General features: G+C 49.7%; 8 protein-coding genes across 8 annotated transcripts; 3 read left to right on the top strand and 5 right to left on the bottom strand.

The window, feature by feature from the left end:
- Positions 1-444: 444 nt before the first annotated feature.
- On the bottom strand, positions 445-1783 carry CDV56_107429 (Sec62 family protein translocation protein; the record flags this gene model as incomplete). Its single annotated transcript, XM_026761048.1, has 3 exons — positions 445-645; positions 703-1259; positions 1315-1783. 3 exons carry the CDS (start codon positions 1781-1783, stop codon positions 445-447), a joined length of 1227 nt encoding a protein of 408 aa, XP_026617491.1.
- Positions 1784-2154: 371 nt separating this feature from the next.
- Positions 2155-4005, top strand: CDV56_107325 (Lectin C-type domain protein; the record flags this gene model as incomplete). The annotated part of the gene is made up of 2 exons (XM_026760944.1): positions 2155-2217; positions 2275-4005. The coding sequence occupies 2 exons, from the start codon at positions 2155-2157 to the stop codon at positions 4003-4005; spliced, it is 1794 nt and encodes a 597-aa protein (XP_026617490.1).
- A 253-nt stretch (positions 4006-4258) lies between these two features.
- CDV56_107210 (uncharacterized protein) lies at positions 4259-6474 on the bottom strand (the record flags this gene model as incomplete). Its single annotated transcript, XM_026760829.1, has 3 exons — positions 4259-5992; positions 6042-6233; positions 6301-6474. 3 exons carry the CDS (start codon positions 6472-6474, stop codon positions 4259-4261), a joined length of 2100 nt encoding a protein of 699 aa, XP_026617489.1.
- Positions 6475-6875: 401 nt separating this feature from the next.
- CDV56_107107 (NADPH-adrenodoxin reductase) lies at positions 6876-8602 on the top strand (the record flags this gene model as incomplete). Its single annotated transcript, XM_026760726.1, has 3 exons — positions 6876-7184; positions 7246-7680; positions 7730-8602. The coding sequence occupies 3 exons, from the start codon at positions 6876-6878 to the stop codon at positions 8600-8602; spliced, it is 1617 nt and encodes a 538-aa protein (XP_026617488.1).
- A 202-nt stretch (positions 8603-8804) lies between these two features.
- Positions 8805-9266, bottom strand: aspf13 (allergenic cerato-platanin Asp F13; the record flags this gene model as incomplete). The annotated part of the gene is made up of 1 exon (XM_026760696.1): positions 8805-9266. The coding sequence occupies one exon, from the start codon at positions 9264-9266 to the stop codon at positions 8805-8807; it is 462 nt and encodes a 153-aa protein (XP_026617487.1).
- A 3198-nt stretch (positions 9267-12464) lies between these two features.
- gprD lies at positions 12465-13806 on the top strand (the record flags this gene model as incomplete). Its single annotated transcript, XM_026760461.1, has 2 exons — positions 12465-13058; positions 13117-13806. The coding sequence occupies 2 exons, from the start codon at positions 12465-12467 to the stop codon at positions 13804-13806; spliced, it is 1284 nt and encodes a 427-aa protein (XP_026617486.1).
- A 5272-nt stretch (positions 13807-19078) lies between these two features.
- On the bottom strand, positions 19079-19909 carry CDV56_106496 (uncharacterized protein; the record flags this gene model as incomplete). The annotated part of the gene is made up of 1 exon (XM_026760115.1): positions 19079-19909. One exon carries the CDS (start codon positions 19907-19909, stop codon positions 19079-19081), a length of 831 nt encoding a protein of 276 aa, XP_026617485.1.
- Positions 19910-20409: 500 nt separating this feature from the next.
- On the bottom strand, positions 20410-22684 carry CDV56_106321 (fungal specific transcription factor domain-containing protein; the record flags this gene model as incomplete). Its single annotated transcript, XM_026759940.1, has 5 exons — positions 20410-20871; positions 20921-21206; positions 21255-21687; positions 21743-22494; positions 22581-22684. The coding sequence occupies 5 exons, from the start codon at positions 22682-22684 to the stop codon at positions 20410-20412; spliced, it is 2037 nt and encodes a 678-aa protein (XP_026617484.1).
- Between the last annotated feature and the right edge of the window lie 1603 nt (positions 22685-24287).

Genomic DNA, 24287 nt, shown 5'->3' with positions numbered 1-24287 from the left:
CTTATTTTCTTGTTCTTTATTTGGGTCTATCTTGGATTTTCATGCCTCATAGAGAGGTACATACTGTCGTATCTAATGGAGATTATCTTCTTCCATGTCATATATTTCAAGCTCGGGTGCTTTACCATGGCAAAATCTTCAGACTTTGACATCAGAACTGGGCATAGCGTCCAGACAGTTAAGAATCATAAAGGAATTACAGGATTCTCTTATGGCCCACATGACTTTTGATCAATTCAAATAAGTGGAATTTTACTCCATCAACCCCGAAGTGAACAAACATATTTTTGAGAAAATGGACGTCCTGTGTAGCTATCATCCGATGAACCAGCAGCCCGAGGTCCAGAAGACAACCTAGAACAACCAAACCGACTCAAAATGCAAAGCAACCCGTTAATACGATTCATCCTAAGATCATGCCCGAGTGCAACCCATCTGTGCCACTTACTCCTCTGTGGCTTCTTCCACCTTGGGCGCTAGATCGCGCTTCACGGCGCCGGAGGTATCGGGGGCAGGTGTTGCTGTTGTGGTTGCGGAGGGGGTAGTATCATCTCCCTTGCCGGATGCAGTTGCGGTCTCAGTCTGTGGCTCGGCGGCCTCGGTGCCCGCGACGGCCTTCTTGGACTTTTTCTTCTTCTTCTTGCTCTATGGCAGAGTCAGTATACTAATCGAAAGGGAAGAGTGTAGGGAGAAAAAAGATACCTCTTGCCAACCCCACAAAGGCTTAAAGCTATCAATGAACCCGACGTCCTCGAAGAGGTTAGGGAACAACCAGAGACCAGGAGGCACGACGAAAACCGTCACGCAGAACAGAATCAGACGGAAGATGGACATGGCGAAGAACAGGCCCAGCAGACCCATCATCCCGACGCTGAGGTACCAGACACCCTGGCGGAGCATGATCGGCCACAGCGGGAAGAGCACAACGGCAAAGATACCCGCCACAACGGCAGCAGCCATGGCCTTCTGTTTCCACTGGGGTCCCTCGTAGAGCCAGACGTAGTGCATCATGGGGTCTGTTTCCTGGTGCTGCTCGATCTTGACGGTCCAAAGGCCCTTGACGCGGGTTTTTGGTTTGGCGTGGTTGTGGCCGGCGTGTGGGTCGATTTTGGAGACGCGCAGGGCGAGAAGGGAGAGAGGGAGGAGTTTGAAGACGTTTTCGGCTGAGGCTCGGTCGGTGACGGGGGGCAGGTTGGAGTTCTTTTTGGAGGCGGCTTTGGCGTAGGCGGGGGATTCGAGAGCGCGGATGGCGCGTTTGACTACGCTACTTGTCAGTATTGACTCGGAGACTTGGAGGGAGATGAGAGTAAATACCCTTGAACATGTCCTTTCTTTGCCCGTCCAGGATACAAGTCCGCGACTTTAGGTTCTGAGAGCGTAGGAACTTGGCGACCGCGATCGCTCGAGGGTCGGGAGGATTCGACGGGTTCACGGGGACCTGCTGCATCTGTTGCTGAGGCGGAGCGGGCTGTCCAGGCTGCCCCTGTTGCTGCTGTTGCTGTTGCTGTTGCTGTTGCTGCTGTTGCGGGCCCGGTTGTCCCTGCTGCGCTGCTTGAGCCTGTCGCTGGGCCATCTGCTGCTGGTGCGCGGCCATAGCCCGCATCCTCAACATCTGAACGTATTGTTCGGTCGTCATGCCTTGCTTAGCGGCCTCTGCATTCAGTTGTTCGCGCTGCTGCCTTGCAAATTCTTCGGGGGTCAATCCTCGTCTCGCTGCTTCGGCAGCGAACTGCTGCTGCATGGCAGCAATCTGCTGCGGGCTAGGCCCACCTGGAGCCGCCATGTTGAAAGGGAATTTAGGTAGTTTGTGTTACTATCGATTAACAGAGGAAAGATCGATACATGGAGGTTGGAATATGATATGAAAGCTGGAATGACGGTGTATCGAAGTGGTTTGGCTGAAGGATGAATGAATTGGGAAAATCACAGGGAGTGACGGTTACGAAGTGGCCAGATAGATGGTGTTGGCTTGCCCAAAGGGGAAAAGGGCCGATCATCCCGTCACTCATTAATCGCACCTCCCGCTTCTCCGCAGTCCGAGCCTCGACTAACTATTCACCATCACTCGAATTGCTCGATTCAATTACGAATTCACTTTGAAATGATTTTTATCCCCTAGTTTGATGAATCCCGCTGCCCATTGCATGCAGCTCCATGGGCCTGAGTTATGACCCTGATGCTTCCCTTGTAAACTCTACATGGGTGGCTGTCTTACTCGTGCGTTGATCTCGCGAACTGACACTTTACGAAATACCACTAACGATGGTTCATTAGAGTGAAAGAGATGTTGCTGGCCAAATCCCTATTAACTTTGTTGCCGTACCGGCCGTTTCGTTGACTGCAGCATGCTTCGGTAACAACATCTACTACGACAATTCTGCTCAGAAATGCATTTCGAACTTGCTCGTTATCGGCTACCGTCGTTTCCTGGTTGATATATACTGGTCTGTTGAGCAGCGAAATTGGACCTTCTGCCCAGTGGCAATTCCCCAGAGCGCTCGAGTTGTCACTGTCTCGACAACGCCATCTCCAACAGCCACGGCCAGTGCAGCCACAGGGACCGTCACAGCAGTCGCCGACTCATCAGGCTCGCTACTCTACGAGCTCGGTCCCTATCTTTGCTCCGATGATCTCGACCTTTCTGGGCTAGTTGATATCTTCCTAGACCATTTCAAAGTCACGAATTCTCAATGGAATGTGTATACGAGTTTCATCACCCTAAATCTTCATGTGGCATCAAGTGCTGCATCTCCAGATCAGCCAGCCGCGTCAGTGACCAGCGAACAGCTACCTTCACCGTCGGAATACATGAGCTCCTTGTTTGATGCGCGTCTTTCTGCGTACATCTACAGACCGTCCCAGTTAGCCAAGGACCGCAGGAACCTCAACGAATCTTGGTATGAAGTTGACGATGGATACAAGCCTATCACGGAATATTTCACCGTTCACGAGGAAGCGGATGGAAAACAAAGCACGCCGGACGGTTGGCCCTCTTCGAAATATGTGCAACTTGCGCAAGAGCGACGACTGTTTCTGGAATATGGCTCCGTGGACCCGCAGTTGGGGAGCTATGACTTGATTGCTGACAACGATGTCATATTTCCGCCTCATTACTTGACAACTGCGGTCTCGATCTCAGCGGCTGATGATGGTAGCTTGACTTCTGGCTGTCTCTACGATCCGGGGGCTACCTCAGTCTCGCAAGTCAACTCGTCATGGGCTGAATCGAGCAGCATACCCATCATAAACGGCTCAAACGAAACTAAGACTTTAAGAGAACTGTCCGATCTGATTGTCAACCTCACAGTCTGTGGCTTATCCCCGATGCTCAACAGCACCTTGTTCAACAAGACTGCCGATGAAGATGCGAAATCGTATCAAAACATCTCCATGTCTGCCTCGTGGGCCTGGGCCATTGGTGAACCTCGAGACGCCTCACCTTCTGGCACCGATGAGGACTTGCCGAAGATCGATCGATGCGCAGTGATGGATCTCTCACTGGGAGGCCATTGGCGCGCCACCAACTGCAGCGAAGAGCGCTATGCCGCCTGTCGTGTGGGAAACCATCCCTTCACCTGGACCCTCTCATCGCAATCGTATACGTACTCAGACGCGTACGACCACGCTTGCCCGGAGAATACGTCTTTCTCGATACCCCGGACGGGGCTTGAGAACACCTACCTGTACCATTACCTGCTCGATGGACCGAAGGACATTCTAGACCCTACAACGACGGACCCCGCAAAGTACGAGGTCTGGCTTGATTTCAACTCACAGGACGTTGCATCTTGCTGGGTAACAGGGGGTCCTGATACCTCCTGCCCGTACGTAGCAGATCCACACCAGCTGGAACGACGCACCGTGTTGGTTGCTGCCATTGCCGGGATCGTTATCTGCATCATTACTGCGCTCACGTTATTTGTTAAATGTAACGCGAACCGGAGAAATTCGAGGAGAGGCAAAAGGGTCATTCAAGGGTGGGAGTATGAAGGTGTTCCTTCGTAGCTCGGTCAAATCTCACATTCCTGTACTTGGATGTGAAACGCCTATCCAATCCGTCCCATCACTGCGAAATCAACTTTATTTGGATTTGAGGGAGCTACTAACTACCTAACATACCTTTATGCCAAAAAGTATTATCAAACATGAAAGAACATCCGTCACGTAAAACTCGTTACAATTCCAATTCATCATGAAAAAGACCATTCCATCGTCATCCTGATCATCCAAATGTTACCCTGGATTCCAAGTTGCGGGTCTAGAGTCCAGCAAACCGAGCCCATCCAGCAGCTCTAATCGGCTTCGGACTCTCTGTGACAGCACCACCTCTACCTTCCTCGGCGATCTTTCCACTCACATCTCGACGTCGTCCCACTCCCAAGTTGGCGATGTAATTACCATACGCCAAGGAGGAACCCGATCCGAAATCATGCCGACCGATGTCAGCCCCGGAGTTACTGACAACACGGCCCTTGCGATCACCGTCTGCAGTCCCAGGATCTGTAGGTACCGGAGGGATCTCATTTTCACCGTCCAGATCATCGGCGTCATGCTGCTTGAGCGTGCCGTACGTATTTAGTTTCTGGCTGTTGCGTTTGACGAGCTTGCTTCTCTTCCGGTCCAGATTGTGCGAGTCGGGCTCGTTCTGACCGCTTGCGCTGCGGGGGACGGTGAGCCAAGGCTTAGTGTTGAGTTCTCCGTAGAAGCGGCCTTTCTTCTCGGGGCTCTCTGGGGATGGAAGTGAAGCGGGAGGGTTAGGGGTGAGGTTCGGAATATCAGTGAGAGCGGCACGGGTAGGAGCTCGGGTTGCGTTGTCGGGCTCGTCCTGGACAGGCTGTGGGGTGGGAGGGTTGAGGGCAAGAGGGTTGACCTGGAGGGAGGCGGAAAATTGTCGCTCGCGGTCGTTGTGGTCCAGGAAGATATTGATATTGTGGTCGCCAATGTCTTGCTCGGCGTTGTCGTAGAATCGTGTCTCCTGAGGGATATCGTGAATGTCCTCGTCATTCGCATAGTGTTCGTGCAAAGCGAGTGACTCGTACTCGCCGCGAATGTCCTCCGAGATTGTCTCGCCAATATCCCGTCCGTAGCGCTGAGCGGAAGCAAGCCAGTCCTTGAAGCTGCTACCTGCAGAGATAAGGCTCTCCGCTTGACTGTAGGCAGAGGAGGGTTCTCGACGGGCTAAGTTCTCATCCAAGCCAGCCTCTGCTGGTGAGGGTGACCGAGAAGGGTAGACAATCCAGTTGTCCGAGTCTGGGCTCACGCATTGGGTTCTGTCAGGAAGATCATGAGAGACTTGCCGAGCGTGCTCGTTGTGAGAATCTGCCAAAGGCGATTGCGCCGACACTTGCTGGTCGTGCTCGGCCAGGAAGGAGTGTTGAGGGACAGGTGGAACAGGTGAGACAGCCGTGTCGCGGTACAGGGATGGCTGTGATCGCCTCTTCTCGCTGATAACGGAAAACCGACTCGAGGCGTCTTCTGAGGACTGGTTGCGGGTGTGCATGAATGGCATATGCCGAGGAGGACCAATAAGTGGGTCTTCCATAGACGCGGTAGATGCAATAGTAGAGTGACTGAGATGCTTTTCGTTGATTTCAGACTTGTTGCGTTTATGAGGACGAGCGGTCAAATTGTCTTCGAGAGGATTCAGATCCGGAGGCAGTTGGGAGATCTGCCGGAATATTAAAGCCAACCAAACAGAAATGCACAGAGAGATTAAATGAAAGCTTCCGTTGACAATGCTGAGGAGGAAAGTGGATTGAGCGATCTTGTCCGTGATACTAGTGTCGGCGCTCAGCAGAGTGCTCCAGTGGTAGGCATTGTTGGTGATCTGCTTGTATGCGATGTATGCGGAGAAGACATAGAATGGAATCAAGCCAAGGTCAAGCGTTGCCGCAAAGACCATGTAACTGGCCTGTGATCCAGCAGGTCTGGTGACTGGCGAGCGACATAGGTGGTAGACTCCATAGAGGGTATGAATAACGGCAACGATAGGCTGCACATACATTAGCTGGATTCGCAACAGATCGTATTTGTGGACTCACCCCGACTCGAATGATCCAAATGATCGAGACAGCGACATTCTTGATGACAATGGCACAAAAGAGCGAGCCGAGGGCGCCGAGTAACGCCAGCACGCGCAGACCAAGCTGTACCTTTCGACCATAGAACACTCTCCCCTTTGTTCTGGGGCTCATGGGAGTCCAGCGGGACACTCCAACAGGGAAGTTCGAATACTATTGATTGAGCGTCAATTAGCACGTGTGCGTCAATTAGGCTGGATCTGTTCAAGAATTAACTTACCGAGTCAGGATGTTTATTGAAGCTAACATAAGGTCCCTTCTGCTTAGGTTTTGACGGCGGACGAGTCCAGCTCGCCTCCGTCACGGCCTTTGGATTGAATGGGCGATCCGTCGGTCCATAGAAGCTATGCGAGGAGGAAGGACCGTAAAGGAATGGAGGCGACGATCTCCCCATGGCCGTGATGGATGATGCTTATCGGCGCATCCACGCGAGGAGTGGAATGTGGGCGTGAATGACCCAGACAGAAAGGAATGCTGAGGGAGATCAACCAAAATGAGCATGCAAGGTACGATGAGGATGCGGTTCGAGAAGCACGCACGGAACCATGGAACGGGAGGAATGCACGAGGGGAAGAGGAGCCTGTCTTGAAGATAGGTAATAATCATCATCAGAGATCGGACCCTCTCTATCAAGGCAGCTCCCAATCGGGTGGAGCATCAACACTCGCGATAGTCGGCGCGGCAACCGGCTGATAAGGGTCACGTGCGGGCCTCGGAACGAAATGGAGTCATCGCTGGACGACCATCTCTATTGCCAATATTTTACTTTCTTTTGGATATCGCCAGGGGTGAATAATGATGAATCTCAAGCGCGCTCCTTACCTTTGCGCCCAATGTACTGCCAAAATTAGTCGCACGTTGCTACACCGCCCACACGTTCAGCAACTGGCGCAGTTGACTGTCCAGCGCCGTCACCAGAGCCAGACGATACAGGCCGATCGTCCGTTCCGCATTGCCATTGTAGGGTCAGGACCTGCTGGATTCTATGCAGCCTATAGACTGCTATCAAAGGTTGAGGATGCGGTGGTAGATATGTACGAGAAATTGCCGGTCCCCTTTGGCCTGGCGCGATACGGAGTTGCACCAGACCACCCCGAAGTCAAGGTACGCTTAATGTCTTTAATCATGCCTGTGGACATCATATTGATCCCTTTCCGTCGATTAGAACTGCGAGGAAAAGTTTACCGAAGTTGCAGCGTCTCCGAGGTTCAACTTTATCGGCAACATCGAACTGGGCATAAACCTCCCTCTCCAAGTGCTGAAACCACATTACGACGCCATCCTATTCGCATACGGAGCGCCGAAAGACAAGAAGCTGGGCATACCTGGTGAGGATGCACTTCGTAATGTGTATTCGGCGCGTGAGTTTGTGGGGTGGTACAATGGCCTCCCCGAGCACCGTGATCTCGCACCGGATCTTACGGCCGGTGAGGACGCTGTGATTGTTGGCCAGGGAAACGTTGCCTTGGATGTCGCAAGGATACTTTTATCGGATATCAATACTCTAAGAAGCACAGATATCGCAGAGTACGCGGTGGAGGAGTTGGTCAGGAGCAAGATCAAGCGTGTTCGGGTGGTAGGCCGTCGCGGACCGTTGCAAGTGCGTTTGACAAGTTCCTCTGCCGTATGTCCTGCTAATTTGCCCTTAGGCCGCTTTTACGATCAAGGAGATCCGAGAGCTTCTCCAGCTACCTTCTGTGTCGTTTGATCCAATTCCTCGAGACCTCTTTCCACCCGACGACGTCATCGCTGCGCTTCCTCGAGCACAAAAAAGATTAATGCAGCTGTTGGCGAAGGGGTCGACCAATGACCCTACCACTGCGACCAAATCATGGTCTCTAGATTTTCTTCTATCTCCGGAATGCCTGACTTGGTCTCCTGTCCATCCTTACCGCCTCTCCTCCGTCAGGTTCTCACGCAATGAGCTGGATCCGAGCGATCGTCACACCCCTAGTGCCAAGGTTACACCAAAGTACCTCTCAAGCGGCAAGCGAGCGCAAGTCGACATACCTGCCAACACTTTTTTCCGCAGTGTCGGCTACAAATCCCTCCCTCTGCCAGGGTTGGAGGATCTAGGCATCCAATTCGACTCTGATCGCGGCGTGATCCCCAACGACGGCTTCGGTAGGATTACCGACCCTACCACTACAGGAGGTAATGAGCGACTACCCGATGGTTCGCTTATCTCGCATCTGCCTGGGCTCTACTGTGCGGGTTGGGTCAAGCGTGGCCCAACTGGTGTCATTGCTACAACCATGACCGATGCATTCACTACCGCTGACAGTCTGGCTGCGGACAAAGCGAATCAATCAGTCAAGGGATCACTGCTGAATGGGCCGGCCAATAGCACCGGTCTTGGCTGGGATGGTGTACGGCCCGAAGCGGAGAAGCGCGGTCTACGGCCAACAACCTGGCAGGACTGGGAACGCATCGATAAGGCAGAGCGGGCGCGGGGGCAGCAGAAGGGGAAAGTTCGAGATAAGTTTGGGCGAGTGGAAGAGATGTTGGAGGTTATATCTTGACGACTAATGCCCTAGAATGTACACTATATATAGATTGCATGAATCTTCACTCTGATGACATTTACAAAAATAGATCATATATAACCATAACTATCAACAAGTCTAAGGATCGAAAGAGGCCTTGGAAGCCAAGCCATTATGCATTTGTGAAATAAATCCCACCCGATGTGTCTCTGTATCCTTCCTGTACTCAAAGATCCATCTAAGTACAGAGCGATGGATCAGCCTCCTCATACGTTGCTTGCACCCTACCCAACTGCGTCGCCATTCCGCTCGTCAACTGGTTCATCGCATTCAAACCAATGTTGAAACCGCCAGGTGCGGCATCAATCGCCGTAATATAGATTGTGTTATCGATATTGCCCTCAGCAAAGTGCAATTTGTAGCATTTTCCGCAGTTGGGGCTGTTCCAGCCGGGGATTGTGGGTGAGCCTCCAATGAGAGGGAACTTGGGGACGCTGCCGAAAGTAGGCCACTTGGTCATGAGGCCGTAGATACCGTCGGAGCAGGAGACGGTGGACATGGAGGTGCCGCTCACGTCGTAGGCTTGGTCGTAGGAGACAGAGACGGAGGTTGCAGCTGCGGCGTTTGTGTCTGGGGTCGGGACAGCGAGAGAAGAGGAGAAGAAGAGGGTGAGGAGAGAGATGGGTGCAGTGAACTTCATCTTGAGAGGACGAGTGGTTTCAGTGTCTTGACAGAGAAGCTTGAGTTTGAGTGGTTAGATGCTCTGGTGTTGCTATCTACCTGGCTGTGGTATCTGGGATCGTGAAGCTTTATATACTTCTCTTGCTGAATATGTCCTGCTCTTCTGTCTATTATTAGCAATGATATCTCAAATACTGGCGACCCGATCAGACGACTTGCCATGCCGAAGAGGAGAGAGACCAGAACAATTCATCACCACCCAAGGGCCTAACTCTGGATCCTCAGAAACCGGATCAATCGCGTATCGACATGAGTAAGACATCCCCTCAGCTAGCTGGAGAAAGTACTGAGCAAGTAAGATCGACAAGCTCCGGGATTGTTGCCATGATACGACAACGGTACTACCTGATGATAGTGGAGTGACAAATGCGGGGATCCAAGACTCTGCAACTGACACCCGTTCGAGTAACGCTCAGTCATCTGATGAGGTTGAGCCCACTCCGCAATGAGACATACAGCTTCACACTCTTCCAACAACTTCCATCCGCCTCGGGTGACACCGTTCCGTCGATCATTTGAGATATTTTTGTCATACTTCTCATGTACGCATCTGCGGGAAAGTGCAATGAGTCAGTGACACCACTCTACTCCGTATTGAACGAATAATGGTCCAAACGAGACGCCTTAGACGGAAAATTATCGCCAAGCAATAATAATCATGCCTCTCACGGCCTGCTTGTACGCTTACAAACTGACCGCTTGATGAGGCCTCCCGTCCGTCTGACGCCACATTGATCGATTGGATCGAAACTGGATCGATGGAATCAGTCTAAGATAAGGCTGAGCATTCCACACCGTATGCCAATTGCCAGACCATAAGCCTCCGATGAGGCTGAGTGACAAAATAGGAAACCGTCTCACATCTGGTATGCTTGTTTCTAAATATACAAGCTGAGCCAATATATGTGCCACCCCATGCAAGGACAGCCCTTGGCATCGCGCTTCTACATACTAAGGCGAGAAGAAGCATCTGCAACACCGCAGTGAAGAGATATTTCAATATCGATAATGCCTCTCAAGTCAATCATCTCTGGACAATGCATGAGACAATAGAGAAGTTGTCAGATCATTTTATCACTCATGGGACGATCCGGTCGCTCGCTTCGAACTGGAAGGGAGGCTCAAGAAGCATCTCAAAAATAGACGGATTCTGATTATGGGACTTCATCATGGTCTATTGGGTGAGTACATCAAGTATATGACAAGTATATGATATCAACTAAGTCAATAGAGACAGTTTTACGGTACCTACCGAACGGGCCAACGCTTATCCTTTCGAGCGCCGAGGGGTTTCCATGGACCGAGGTTATTATTCATAAACCTTTCAGTCGGTAAACTCTAAACCAAGATGTCATTTGGGTGATAGGCTGCTAGCACAAGACTCAAGCCGCCACAACTGAGCTAGTGCGCCGCTGTTCGTGAGGCTTTCTTGGCCTAGATGAGATCGATGAATCAACTCGGAATCTCTGCGACGCTTACCTTGAATGCGGCCATTTGTCGGCATTTGTCCAGATCGAGAAGTTGAAGCAGTTTCCGGATGGAAACCGTTCAAGCTCTGCTCACTCGAGTCTGGAAGGGAGGATCGGCACAGAGACAGGTTTAAGCTTTTGACGGAGCCTTGGCCGGACCCTGTCCGCCTGCCACTAGAGACTGCCAAAGCCAAAACGACAGCCTAAGATTTATTCCGCGGAGACACCGTCAAGTCCTAGATAAGCCAAAAGCTCTGGAGCTTCGGAGGAAGTTCCATTTCAGCACTGGTGACCTGACGCACAGTCGATCATCCACAGTACTTAGTGCGGCATGGCAATTCGAGAATGAAATTGCGTAATAGCGCGATGGTGATTTGTCAGTTGTCTCAATTTGTTGTCTTATTACCTCCATCGCATTATCCCGATGGAGTAAGTTGAATCGCTCCTCGCATGCAGCCTCTGGCTTTCAGGATACTATTTAGGTTCATGATTACGACTCCATGCTGCGTCTCCATCCCAGTATCGGTCGGTTGTTTCTCAAGTGCAACTTCATTGAATGTCCTGGCCTTGTTAGTTCTATTGCTGATAGGTGTCTCCATTTCTCTTGAACGACAGCTTCTAAAGGGCGCTTTCGCAATGTGGAAATTGAAGGAGCTTTTGCCTTCATTGGTCTGTGCAACGCTGTTGGACAGGAGTGGCAACCTTATCCTTGCCAGCGCTTTGCTATTAGCGTTGATTTGTCGAATCTTGAGACTTCAGATCTCGAACACCAGCTTTTGAACATCCCAAAAATCTCCTTCTCAGGGGACATTAAACAACAGTTGGGGAGATCACCTCTGCAGTTCAATAGTAATGCAGATCGATATGATCTTCCAGACTGCTCTGGTTCCGATTCTCAAACCGAGTGGCAAATGACTGATGCGCCATCATTGGGTAGATTAAAGTGTGTAGAGTCCTGCAGAGGCTCGAAAAACGTGCATAGGTACGGAGTTTTACCTACCATATCTTGCGTTGACTTTTGCTCCTGACCAGTTGCGGCTACTCTGATGTTACTGGCACCATACAGAGTTACGGACTATTGTGTAGATCAACCACTGCGCTGGCACCAGCCCATAGCAAAGCGGATCTTCGCCTCGAGATCTGCTCCTATGCTTACCATGTGTTTTGGGTCTTGATAATTGTCATGTTCGCAGGTTCTCTACGCTCATACAGGTCAATGTGTGCTTTGACCCCCGCCTAACCACGGTTTTGCGCCCAGACAGCTTAGCAAATATTGTGGGTATATTTGGTACATATCAGATAGTCACTACCTATCTAATATCCACTGCATCTTCAGCGTTTTGCGGCTCGAGACCGCTCCTCGGTGGATCGCCTGTGGAGACCAACAGAGCCATATTCCACCTCTTGCGGATCTCATGGTGTCTCGATTATTGGGGTTATGCGGTTTAGGGAATCACATCCCCTGCCATGTGGCCCTAAATAGATGCTTTAGAGGATAGCCTAAGCTAGACTATCAAGCCAAGGTAATAAAAGCTTTCGCTTTGACTTTGGCCGCACAGATGGCATATTAAAGCCTGAGGTACCTGTCATGCTCAGAATCAGGAGCCTGCTCGCCAAACTTCATCAGTCCGGCATCTTCCTCAACGACAACATCCCCGACCTGCATTCAAATGCACTGAGAAAAGAGGATGTCTAGCTTGTTTCGAGCGTTGCTACTGTTGCAAAGCGAAAATGGCGACAAATCGTACCTCACCGCTCGTTCTGATAAAGTTGGGCCGCCAACGTTCGCCGATGAGCCTCTGTCGGGGGACCTTCGCGCGGGCTTCATTGCAATAGGAGTAGTCGCTCTCTGCTCGTGGATCGCTGCAATATCGCTCATTTCCTTCCTCACGTACCGATTCATTTTCTGGCAACATTACTACAAACGTCCTCTCGCGAAGAATCAATATGTCGTGCTCATCTATAACCTCCTTCTCGTCGACCTCCAACAAGCAACGGCGTTCTTGATCTGCCTGCATTGGGTCGCCCGTGGTGGTGTCAATTACCCAAGTGCGGCATGCGTTCTCCAAGGATGGTGGATTCAGACCGCAGATCCAGGGAGTGGTTTATTCGTGTTGGCCATTGCGATGCATACTGGTGCGGTTGTGCTACGTGGGCGGCAATTACCCTATGCGACGTTTATCTGGTGTGTTGTAGCGCTCTGGGCTTTTGTTATTACGCTCGGATTGATTTCTGTCGGATTGTATGGCTCGCAAACCTTTGTGATTTCGGAAGCCGGCTGGGTGAGTTTTTCAGGGACTACCTTGGACGATGAATGAAGATTGGACTGATTCTCAACAGTGCTGGCTCAGTCCAGAACGCGAACTTGAGCGGCTCTGGGGGCACTATCTATGGATTTTCCTTTCCGAATTTGGCACAGTCATTTTGTACGGCATCATGTTTTTCTACCTCCGACGTCGGATGAAACAAGCAGCGGCCCTTCGACAAAACCACCAGGACAGTCTTAGCCGACTGAATCGAGTCGTCGTGTACATGGTTATTTACCCTCTGGTATACCTGGTTCTCTCCCTTCCTCTAGCTGCGGGGCGAATGTCTACGGCCAGACATGCCGTTCCCAGCAGGGCATACTTCGCCGCCGCCGGTACTCTCATGGCTCTGTCCGGACTTGTGGATGTGACCGTGTACACCTTGACCCGCCGGCATCTGCTGCTGGACACCGAGGTCAGCTCGTCGGACCGTTACTACGCACACACCGGCTCAAATCTGTACAACACAAATGTCAGCACCACCGTTGCGGGCCCTGACAGCAGGAAGTCTCGGGTCAAGTCTCGCTTCCGCCGTGGCTTGCAAACTATCAACGACACAATACTCGATGACCGAGGCGACTCGACAGAAGATATTGTGCGGAAAAGCGATATGGAGCTCGGCGATATGGCCCACGGCGTATATCAGGAAACGACTATTGAGATCACTCACGAACCTGCAGAGCCAGAGGAAACTTTACGGAAGCCAAATCGACTCAGCAGGTAATCGTCCTACTATCTTTCATACAATCATTTATTTCCTTTGTTAGATACTATTTAATGCACGGAGATCGTATGTTCGGACCTAAGCCTCATCTGCATTGCCTTGCCAGCGAATCTTCCTCCCCTCCCTTCAAGTGAGATGACAAAAACACCTGTATTTCTTCCCGCCGAGCGGAAGACAACAAACACCTCCGAACCAGCAATCTGAGCCTATCGGCCCCTGACCGAGCCGCTGCTTGAGCACCTCCGACGTGCGGCTTTCCGCCGGCAATCTAGACCGGTCAAATGGGGCTACAAAGTAGAGCCTCGTATAGCGACTGGCCAGAAGCAATTGTTTGACATTCCGTTATGAAGATCTACAATCCAGTCCCACTTGATCGAAGTTTGTCCATGGACCCACCGCCGAACGCGTGCATGCGCCATGCAGGCTGCAGCATGCAGCATGCTTCTTGATCGTCAGTCTCTCACCTTCACCAATTTAGCTTTGGCGTTGCCTACCCCTTCCTCATGGGGAAATTCTTAAGTGAGAATATGGATCTGATTCTGGGGCATGACTCCTGACTCCCGACCGCCGATCGGGATCCTGACTCAGGTGATGATCTGAAGCCCTAAGAACATCAGTTCTACCACCCTGGCAAGAAGATAGATATACAATATTTGAAGTTAGAGTAGATGAAGGGAGACATGGTAGCCATTTAGTAGAGTGCCTGAGCTGGCTATTGAGCTGGCTTCTGCATGATTTAAATTGGCGAGGTCTGGTTAGCAACTGATACTGCCAGCGCTGATCTCATTATTTTCCTAGTTTGGGGGATAGTGTTAAAGACACCACCGGCTATATCCTGTGGTTTTCGCAGAAGTATTGAGGCTATGAGCAGATAGTCTGATATATTGGATATCCATGTTTACTAAATTTTGTACTATGTTGAATTAAGAAGTTGATGAGGAAGGTGGATGCGTAGTTCGACCAGCAGGGTTTAGTTTTCAAAACCTAAGTGCCACATGATAATGGCAACGGTAGTAATCCAATTTAATTAGACATAATGAAAGATGAACATAATCATAACATTATTTAGTGGATTGATATTGGTGCTTAAAGGAAGTTGTAGCTGTAATGCCTAGTAGGTAGCCATAGTGAGCAAGGGAGGCGGGGTTCTTCTTAATAGTATACTAGACTAACTATATCGCAGAATTTCAAAGGTCTGACTAATGTAATAATATCCATGCCCCCCAAGATTTAAACCTTGAATAATTCCATAGGAATAGGGACTCAGCTCATCTCCGCGCCCCCTATTAGAATTAATTTCTCTTAGAGGCGTGCGTTGCATGGTTCTATGGGTTAAGAAAGGTAGTAGGTAGAAAAATACGTTGCGCGAGAGACGCATAGGGTACAGAAACTTATGGGGCCGACTGTAGTGATTGAAATCAGGGATTGATTTTGAGGCACGCAGGGCCGAACGGGAATGACCTCACAAGAGGTACTTGCTCGTCCCTGAATATGTCGAGATCTCCTTATGTGCAGGACGACGGTGCTTGTTCCACTACTCGCCATGAAAAGCAACACCGTTTGTTATCAGTTGGAGTAACGGATCCATCCAGCGGTGTCAGCTACCAGTTTCCATGTAACGATGTGGATTGAGAGGTCATTCTGGGAAGCCCAAATTGGCATTGCGCAGATTCGGACGTCTCTACTTGTCAGAGTCGTAAGATCCGCGGAAATCGATAATCCGAAACCATTTGTAGACTTGACATTGATTAGGTGCGCAGCGTACAGATTGACGTGTGCACACGTTGTAGCACAAGAGACAACAGTTCATTTCTCTCATACCTATGAAGACTAAATCCGAAACTCAAAGCGGCGCAGATTGATGGCATACTCGCAAGACAGCCGAGAAAGGAAATGCCCAATATGTACGGTTGTACTACCAAGCTCATCAACTTCGTCCTCTAACCCCATTGCAACAGTCTCGTTATGGATACAGATGTAAAATGCTCGTGATGCACCTCATGTCCTAGATATTAAAGTGAGATGCCTGGAATCGCAGGAGAAAAGACGTAGTCGGCCTGGAAACACATTGGAAAAACAAGCAGAATCCCCCGTTCCGGTGCGGCATTATTGCCTCTCCGTTCCTCAGGATCCTCGGATTAATCTTTGGAAAACGAGACCGCCCTCTTTCCTCTTATTCTTCTTCTTCCTCTGAATTGGCCAGGTTAGCCTGGACCGGAGCCTGGGGCTGCGGCGCGACCAACGAGATCGCGGAGGCCACGGGGGCGGGGCAGGATGGTTTCTTGACCCTCCCATTGCCGGGGCCAGCTCCTGTTGTCTTGAAATCCCTGGAAACCCTAAATCCAGGAACAGAGCTCTAATTCCATGCGCTCTGCCGGATATGGCCCCTGGATGATCTCTTTGATCATATCTGTGCCTGGGGGAAGTCATGTTCAAAGATGGTTCCCCAGCCCCCTTCATATTGGCTAGCACAGACTGGTGGAAGTGCCAAAGGAGTAATTTATCTGCAACACAGGGGGGAATCACTCTGATCTCTGCATACAGGATCCATCACTCTGCCATCAACATCCCAGCTATCATCACTGGGGGTAGGGACGGCGGCTTTTACGACATAATCAATCAGTAATTGCTCATTTTCCGGCACTGTTGGCATGGACAACTCACCCTCATCATGGGCTCGCCACCCATGGTGGGAGGAGGAGGGGGAGCGGGAAGAAACTATGACCATTCAGGACTCTTCCTCATTGATTGTGTGTCCATTGAAAACACATCACTCATGTACCGCGACCCTCCACCTTATGACCAGCTCGGCCGCCTCTGCCTGCACACATTGGTAGGCAAAATGGCCCCTCTCTCCACAAACAAAGCAGGTGTGGCGCTTCTATAATAACTTATGTTAGTCTACTCGGATGCAAAAACTTTGTGAATGAGCATAAGCTTGTTCACATTTGCAAGCTGCATTGCCTTGCGTTGCGGTGCTTTGCAAGCCGCTTTAACTGAGAAAGAAGGATATGTAGAAGCTGTATACTTACTCTGGCCATGTTGCTAATCCTCGATATTGGAGTGTAAATGGTTGGATAACTTATGGTTTGATCTCGAAGGTCTGCTGAGAGGAGAGGGGTGAGGCAGCAGGCTCATGAGCTGGCGACCCGATCTGCAGCCATTTATCAAGATGACAAGATCCAGAAGGCCACTGGCTGATATAACAGCAATAATCAAAGACATAAAGCAAAATTCATAGCAAGTCATTAAAGTTGCCAGCCATGTTTTATCATAAGGTATAGGGTAAAGAATCCCTACAGACATGAAAACCTCTATGAAGGAGGGGAGTGGAAACTTCGCTGGAGCCTGGAGGGAAAAGGCTTATGAGTAGGTCCCCTCCTGTACCAGCCCAGGCTAGGGATGCCATTATTAAAGAAAGCTATTTCAGAGAAACTGCGTATCCTTCATTTATCTAAAAGGATGTCAGGTTTCTGTTTTGCGATAAGCCGATTGAGAATTTGAAATAAATCGAGCGTTGACTAAAGATGAAGGGAAATATAATAAGCTTTCTATTTACGGTGGGCATAAAGATGGCTGAGGGCTAAGCTCATGATGCACACCCATAGAAGGGTTGAGCATATTCGACTTTACTTTGATGACGCACATCTCCCACGGCGTACAAAAAGGAAGGCGCAACCCTGATCGATACTTCCCGCCATGAATGGAAACTGTACTCCTGTTATTGATTTATCGATAAGAGATGGTACATAGACAAACTAACATCAACCATTTTGACTCAACGAATTGAGGAGAAGGTGGTATCCCTAAAAAGGGATGAAAAAAAAGTTGACAAGGCTGGGGTTCGAACCCAGGATCCTCTCGGAAGTTGGGAATTTAAGATATTTAAGATGTATTTCTTAAATCAACCGCCTTAACCACTCGGCCACCTTGCCTGTTTTGTAGAGTTATTATCTTCTGATAGATTCCTTATAGTTAAATGGATGATATAGCGACACCCCCTGGCGCCTTACCGACACCCCGTAGGTTCCAGCGACACCCCTCTTACCCGATCGGGTAAGATTTGGTCATGTGATCACTGCAAATTTGGATTCTACCGCGCATGTGATCTGTGTTTTAGGCTTAGCGCTAGGGCTCAGGGCTGCCACTAATTGACCCTTGCCTCCTAGTGCTTGAGCCTTATGTTATTTATATAAGAGGGAGGCCTGCAGGGTTTATTAATTACCTAATTACTACGCCAGCAAGTACGCAGTAAGATATAGTAAGATACATCCACCTAGCAAGATCTGTCAGTGTTTGAATATGTATTGGCGCAGGAAGGTGGAACCACATGGGGAAGAGGGAGATGAAGCTGCAGGCAGGGGGCTCACTATTGGCATTCCAGAGGGAATGACAAGCGTTATCTAATTTTGAATAGAGTCTTCTGATTGGTCAAGAGGATGTATACTTAGATTGTAGAATTTAAATGAATTAAACCTGTGTGTAGCGGGCAAGGCCCGCTGTATGCTCGAGCCTATCGGCACTCGCGAGCTGCCTTAGGCACCAACGATATCACGAGTTCACCAAGTCACGTGACCTCGCCTGCAGTTCGCACACATCTTTTCTTGTTCGGCCGTTGCGGCCCTAGTTAGAACCCCTTAGCGATTTCTTACCGTCCAAACCTAGGTCATAGGTTGACCGGCTTCTAGCCCGTGACACTGTGAATCCTATCATCAAATTTACATAGTAAATTGAATTGTTTTCATCCTCCATTGAGTTCGCTTCCTAATTCGCAGTGATCACATGACCAAAGCTTAGCCTAAAACACAGATCACATGCGCGGTAGAATCCAAATTTGCAGTGATCACATGACCAAACCTTACCCGATCGGGTAAGAGGGGTGTCGCTGGAACCTACGGGGTGTCGGTAAGGCGCCGGGGGTGTCGCTATATCATCCCCCTCCCTGAAATGCTTACAACTATGTCCATTTTAGGAAGGAGGCATCAGGGCCACATCGTGCCTTCCGTTGAGTGTAAACCAAACGTTCTCTGAACTGACTGCCTAAGGTTCTGTAATGACAAGGGACATACTAAGAGAGCTCCTTCTCATCAAGGACAGTCCATCAACTATTAGACCCGGTAATCTATAGTCCCGCCCAGGCTCTTGTCTGGCCAAAAGCACTGATTTGCAATAAGGGGATCTAGTATTCTTCTATTTCTCCTTTGCTCAACAATATGCAACAAAGGCTATATGTTTTGTACGTCTTGATACCTACTTCTGCGGTCTCAAAGTCCTATCCCATGATAATGTCAAGTAAGCCTCCATGCTTACGCTTCCCCCACTCCTCGAATCCTCGACGAAGCGACTCAGTCAACACAGGATCATAGCGCATACCATCCTCCGAAAAGGCCATTCGCTTCGTCCTCCACGTCAGCCAATTCTCCGCTTTGACACCTTCGGGCGCCCGGAGAAGTCCTACCGCCACGTCCACAATGTCCTCCCGTCCATCGCAGTCGTAAAAGACGGTCGCACCGCAAGTACCGCAAAATGTTCTCCGCACTCCTCTGCTGGAGACGTAGGCTTTGGACGGACCGATGAGGAGATCATCCGGAATCGCCGGCGTGATGAGTCTCTTCGGAATAAACGTCCAGGCAATCACATGAGCCCCGTCTGTAAGTCGGCACGTATCGCAGGCATCTAGACAGGCGATCCATTTCGACTTATCGACGGGGGATACCCACTTGCGTCTTATCTCTGGGTCATCGAGGATTTCTTGTGTCGGGCGGGAGAATTGGAATGATACACCTCCGCAGTCGCATTGCGCGAGTAGTTTTCCATCAACTTCACCTGGTCGATGATCGATTGCGTCGTCTGGTGGATTCCATACTGCCATCTCCTTCTTCCCAGTTCGTGGTAACCACTCCGCTAACCCGCCATCCAGCGTAGACTCGGTATATATATGTTTTTTGATATCCCAGATCCCCGTATCATCGCGGTTGGCGTCGAAGATAGATGTTGAGATCACCCATCCACCATCCTCACCGCCAATTTGGCAGCCACATGTACTGCAAAAGTATCTCATTGCTCGCGAGCCGGGCCGGATATATGTAGTTATATTTGCCATGCTCGATGGCGCGATGAACTCTGGTCTTACGCCGGATGGAAGCGGGGCATGGAAGACGCAGAGGGTTCCACGTGAGTGCCGGCAGATGTTGCAGTGGCAGAGGTGAACTGGTAGGGGAAGGGACGTTACAGGGATGCTAATAGTGAAGTGCACTGATTTGCAGTGACATTGTGCTGTTAGAATCTTGGTTACAGTCGACATTTTGGTTAAAGTCACTTGCGAAGGGGGCTTTTTGAGAAGAGGGGTTGGACAACCGGGACGACTTATATGTCTGTTATCAGGTGACCTCGTATTCCGAGAGTCATCACTTGCTCCAGGGATAGATCAAACCTGATTATGTGTCCGCATACAAGCGTTGTCTGGTGAACTGTCCTATGTTGCTATTGAGCCAGTGACTCCGCCTGAACTATTTAGGGTAACCGTTACCAAGCCCTAAATGATTATAGAGCCGTTCCGAGGCATCATTGTTCAAGATAAATTCAAAAATGCTCACTGAACGCTTATGCACCGATGGAGTCAAAACTCATGGAGGGATCGTCCCACACCAGATCGTCAAACCAGCTAAGAAAGTCTTGACTAGTCATTGCGTCGGGGAGCGGCTGAACCATCTCAAGGGCATTATGGGTTGCATCTACCACAGGATCGGCTGCATGTGGACGGGATAAACCCGGCGAATGCTGATTTAGCTGCTGCCTTTCCGGTTGAATAGCCATCTGAGACGACGGTAGCCCCCTGTTCAGTGTATCATCCAAAAGAGCACCAATGACTTTGCTAATCTGAACGCAGACTTGAAAGTCAGGCCGATCGGGAAAACTTTTGCGCTCAAACCATGCCAGTAATACACTCAAGTCGCGGATGATGTTGGCGCAAGGAATAGAGGTTTGTAAGGGAACTCCGCGAAGAGTGCTATGGTGGAGCTCGGTGGCGAGGGTCCCGGCACCTGGAAGGCCATAGAAAAGGAACTAGGACTTGGGTTAGCTTTGTAGCAAACATACACGGAAGTGAACACACCATCCACGTAAATCGCTCGCGTAATTCAGGATAGCAGTGTTGCTGCTGGACGAACTCAAGTACACCCGAAAGCAGCTTCGCTGATGTCGCCAGGAGGCAAGGCATAGTCATTTGACCATCTTGGGTGAGCATTCGTTCTATCAAAAAGCCGCTGTAAAGATAGTCTAGATGAACGATCAAACGTGCCACGCATAATCGCGGGTTCGACGTTCCCCAGGCGCTTCCCCTGTAACGGTATTGAGATGGGACCCTTGCCAAGGCGTTGTGATACTCTTCGTACAAACCCCTGCATATCGATTAGGCAAGGCATGACGAATTGGTGGACATGACATACGAGAGAGTCTCCGAGTAAGACTTGGTCTTATTCCCCAATGACAGACGTAGAACCTTCTCACGAAGGTGAGCTTGTTGGTACCGAAGCCGAATCAAACTGGCCGGCCGGAAGGGCTCATTCGTCCCAGTAGGACGCTTCCATCCATCCCGATCAAGGTCTTGTAAAGCTGCATCAAGTCGGCTACCCTCAAGCAGGACGTCATCATCGTCCAGATCGGACGGGACGGTCAAGTCGCAGAAATCGCAATCTATCCGCGGGGCTCTTCCAAGAAAAGTGGAAAGGCTTTTGTCCCGAGTCACGGCTGATGCAAAGATTCTCTTCCGAGTTTCAAGGATGAAGAAGGGGACATTGGGTGGTGAGGATACGAGTCGATGGAAGCCCATGACGAATAATTCAGCAATAAACTCATTGGCTCGGTGGTATAAAATATTACCTGTGAAAGCTGTGAGCACTTTCAAACCTGGAAGGCGAGAGAGTAAGGAGCATACTTGCATCTCCAAAAAGATTCGATGCTAAGATAAAGTTCATATACCGCGACCAAACAGTAAGATCATTCACCTGATTGTATTCCTCGCAGATTCCCACGCAGACCTTGCTGGCAGTGTACATTTCTGCAGCAAAGTTTTGCTGGTCGAACACATCTCCCACTTCTGTATAGAAAAAGGAGACTCCTGCGAGAGCAAATATTAGGCCAACAAACTCCAGTCGAAAACTGTCCCCATTGAAATATCCAAGGAAGTCGGTCGCTGTTGTATGAGCGGAGAGGGAGGGAAATCTCTTGTGTAAATTTCGTCTGGCATTTGCAAGCTGATTATCCAAAAACGCTCCCTCATCCTCACTTGCACCTAACTCTCGAAGAAATTTGGTGATGGGGTCAAGAATCAAAGGTCGCGGAATGACGGTAAAACGGCTGCTATCATAGTATTGAAGAATGAGTTGCTCTACACATTCCGAAGAAGCCAACAATTTCATGAATAGTTGCTTCACGAACTCGAATTGCGAAGAGTCCTTGTCCAGAGGACGTATTGGCTTTCGAGAGATGACAGGCGAGAATCTCGGACATATAGAGAGAATGCTAGAAGAGCCAACATATCCCGACGGACTCAGATCAGGACTTGTACCCTCTTCCTCGAGGCTCGGTCTTTGCTCTCCTACAGTTATTCGATTTCTTGCTTGTTGTTCAGGCGATGCGCTCCTCGAAGGCCGGCCAGCATCCTTTCCGACGCGGTAGTACCGATATCTCGTTTTCGGACGAGTCATCGGAGCTGGATGATAGAAGCACTATAGAGCATGAGTTCGACTTTCAGAATCAAGAGGGTATTTTACCTTTTCTGAAATGTCACGAGCTCGACATCGTCCGCAGACCGGTGTTGCATGGTCGCAGCGGACTTTCGATATCCGACAGGGCTCACACGACGTGGGTTTTCCATTCCGTCGATACATCAAATCGACGAGTTTAGATATGGGTATCTTGAAAGTAAGAGGAATTACTTGCTTTTCTCATGAAGATCGGAGTACTCCGTGCGCCATGAATTGGATTGCACGTGACTCAATCCGAGCTTACTCCGACACCACTTACCTGAAAAGGAAATTCCTATCCGACCGACCTCATCTAGAGGACAACAGTCGCTCAAGTGCATCCGATACTAGGGATTCTTCAATATACAGCAGAATCATATTGGCTCTGCTGTTCCAACCGATGAATCAGGGACATGCTTTAGTATCTACTTATTAAATCTCATCTTGCTCTTTCTTCGGACGCTCTCGCCAATATATAGTGGCAGCACGTTACTGGGAAGGCTCTAGCGTGATGACGGTAGGCTCTTTATAGGGCATATTAACTGTCAAACTGGAATCAAGCACAGAGACTGATCGTATAATGTATCGATTTCGGGGAGACGATAATCGGGGACGAGAAACCTCTGCTGACAGGAGGAATTGCAATATATAATTTTGGATTCTGACCACTATTGAGCACGGCTAGTCAAATCGAGCCTCATATCATGTACACAATCTAAGTAGCAAAAGTTCTCTGAACATCATTGTAAAGGCCAAGTTGATTGATTGAAGCCAGCTTGAACCACAATTGCTGTAAATCCCTACTGTCTGGGAGCGAACCCGAGAGCTTCTATCAATGTACAATACCGCTAGACTAAAAAGCTGTCCGGACGATGTACTCCTTAGTCTAGTGTTGAATGTCCATAGCCATAGCGCTATAATATTTTAGCAGCTTCCTACTCGTGCCCAGACAACTTAAGTGTCTTCGTGACTGCTGTATCCCCAACCATCTCGCTCCCCATGTACTACGCTCGCTTCCATCCCGTCGTTTGCAAAAGCGTCACTTGCTGACCGTAGCTTGGAACAGTCTTGAATAAAAGCTTTCTATTCACTGGGAGTATAAGTGTCACAGTGAAAAAAGAGGGACTCTAGCATTTCTATGGTTACGGACAAACTTAATCATGCCTTACAATAATCAGTTGCCTGAGTGCCTGAGGATCAGTATTTGCAGTCATCCGTCCAAGTATTCAATCTTGGGTAGACAGAATTGACTTCTCCTTTAGACTGATCTGCATCTAGATCCCTTGAAGGCCGCACGTAAGCCATGAATAATCACCCCTTCTCAATGGGCTGACGTGAAGGAACATGCATATCCTGCAGGACGTGTCGGAGCAGCGAATCGTTAACCGCCAGGATGGGGACAGGAATTGCTTTTTCAGGTCGGATTGACTCAAATAAGAACCCCAATCCCCCGTCTGTCTGGAAACGAATCTACTTTCTAAGCATCGCTGATACTCCTAGTCAGCATGTCCGACTTTTCTAATCGTTCATATAGCTATCTCTACTCAGATCCTCCAGATCCAAACGAACCTTCTCCTCCGTTGTTCTTCAATAGCCTACCCTTCCGCAAATCGCGATTCCATAAAAATGCCACGTCTACATCGCTTGCCGTAATTGAAAGAGTTGCTGAACACTTATCCAAGAGTCCAGAGTCTCTTCTCCCTCGAGGATGTATCGCTTCAACTGGTCATATGG

The sequence above is a fragment of the Aspergillus thermomutatus genome (assembly GCF_002237265.1).
Source record: "Aspergillus thermomutatus strain HMR AF 39 chromosome Unknown NODE_22, whole genome shotgun sequence".
Taxonomy (NCBI): domain Eukaryota; kingdom Fungi; phylum Ascomycota; class Eurotiomycetes; order Eurotiales; family Aspergillaceae; genus Aspergillus; species Aspergillus thermomutatus.
Note: the sequence above shows the minus strand (reverse complement) of the source record. Positions and strands in the feature narration are given on the sequence as shown.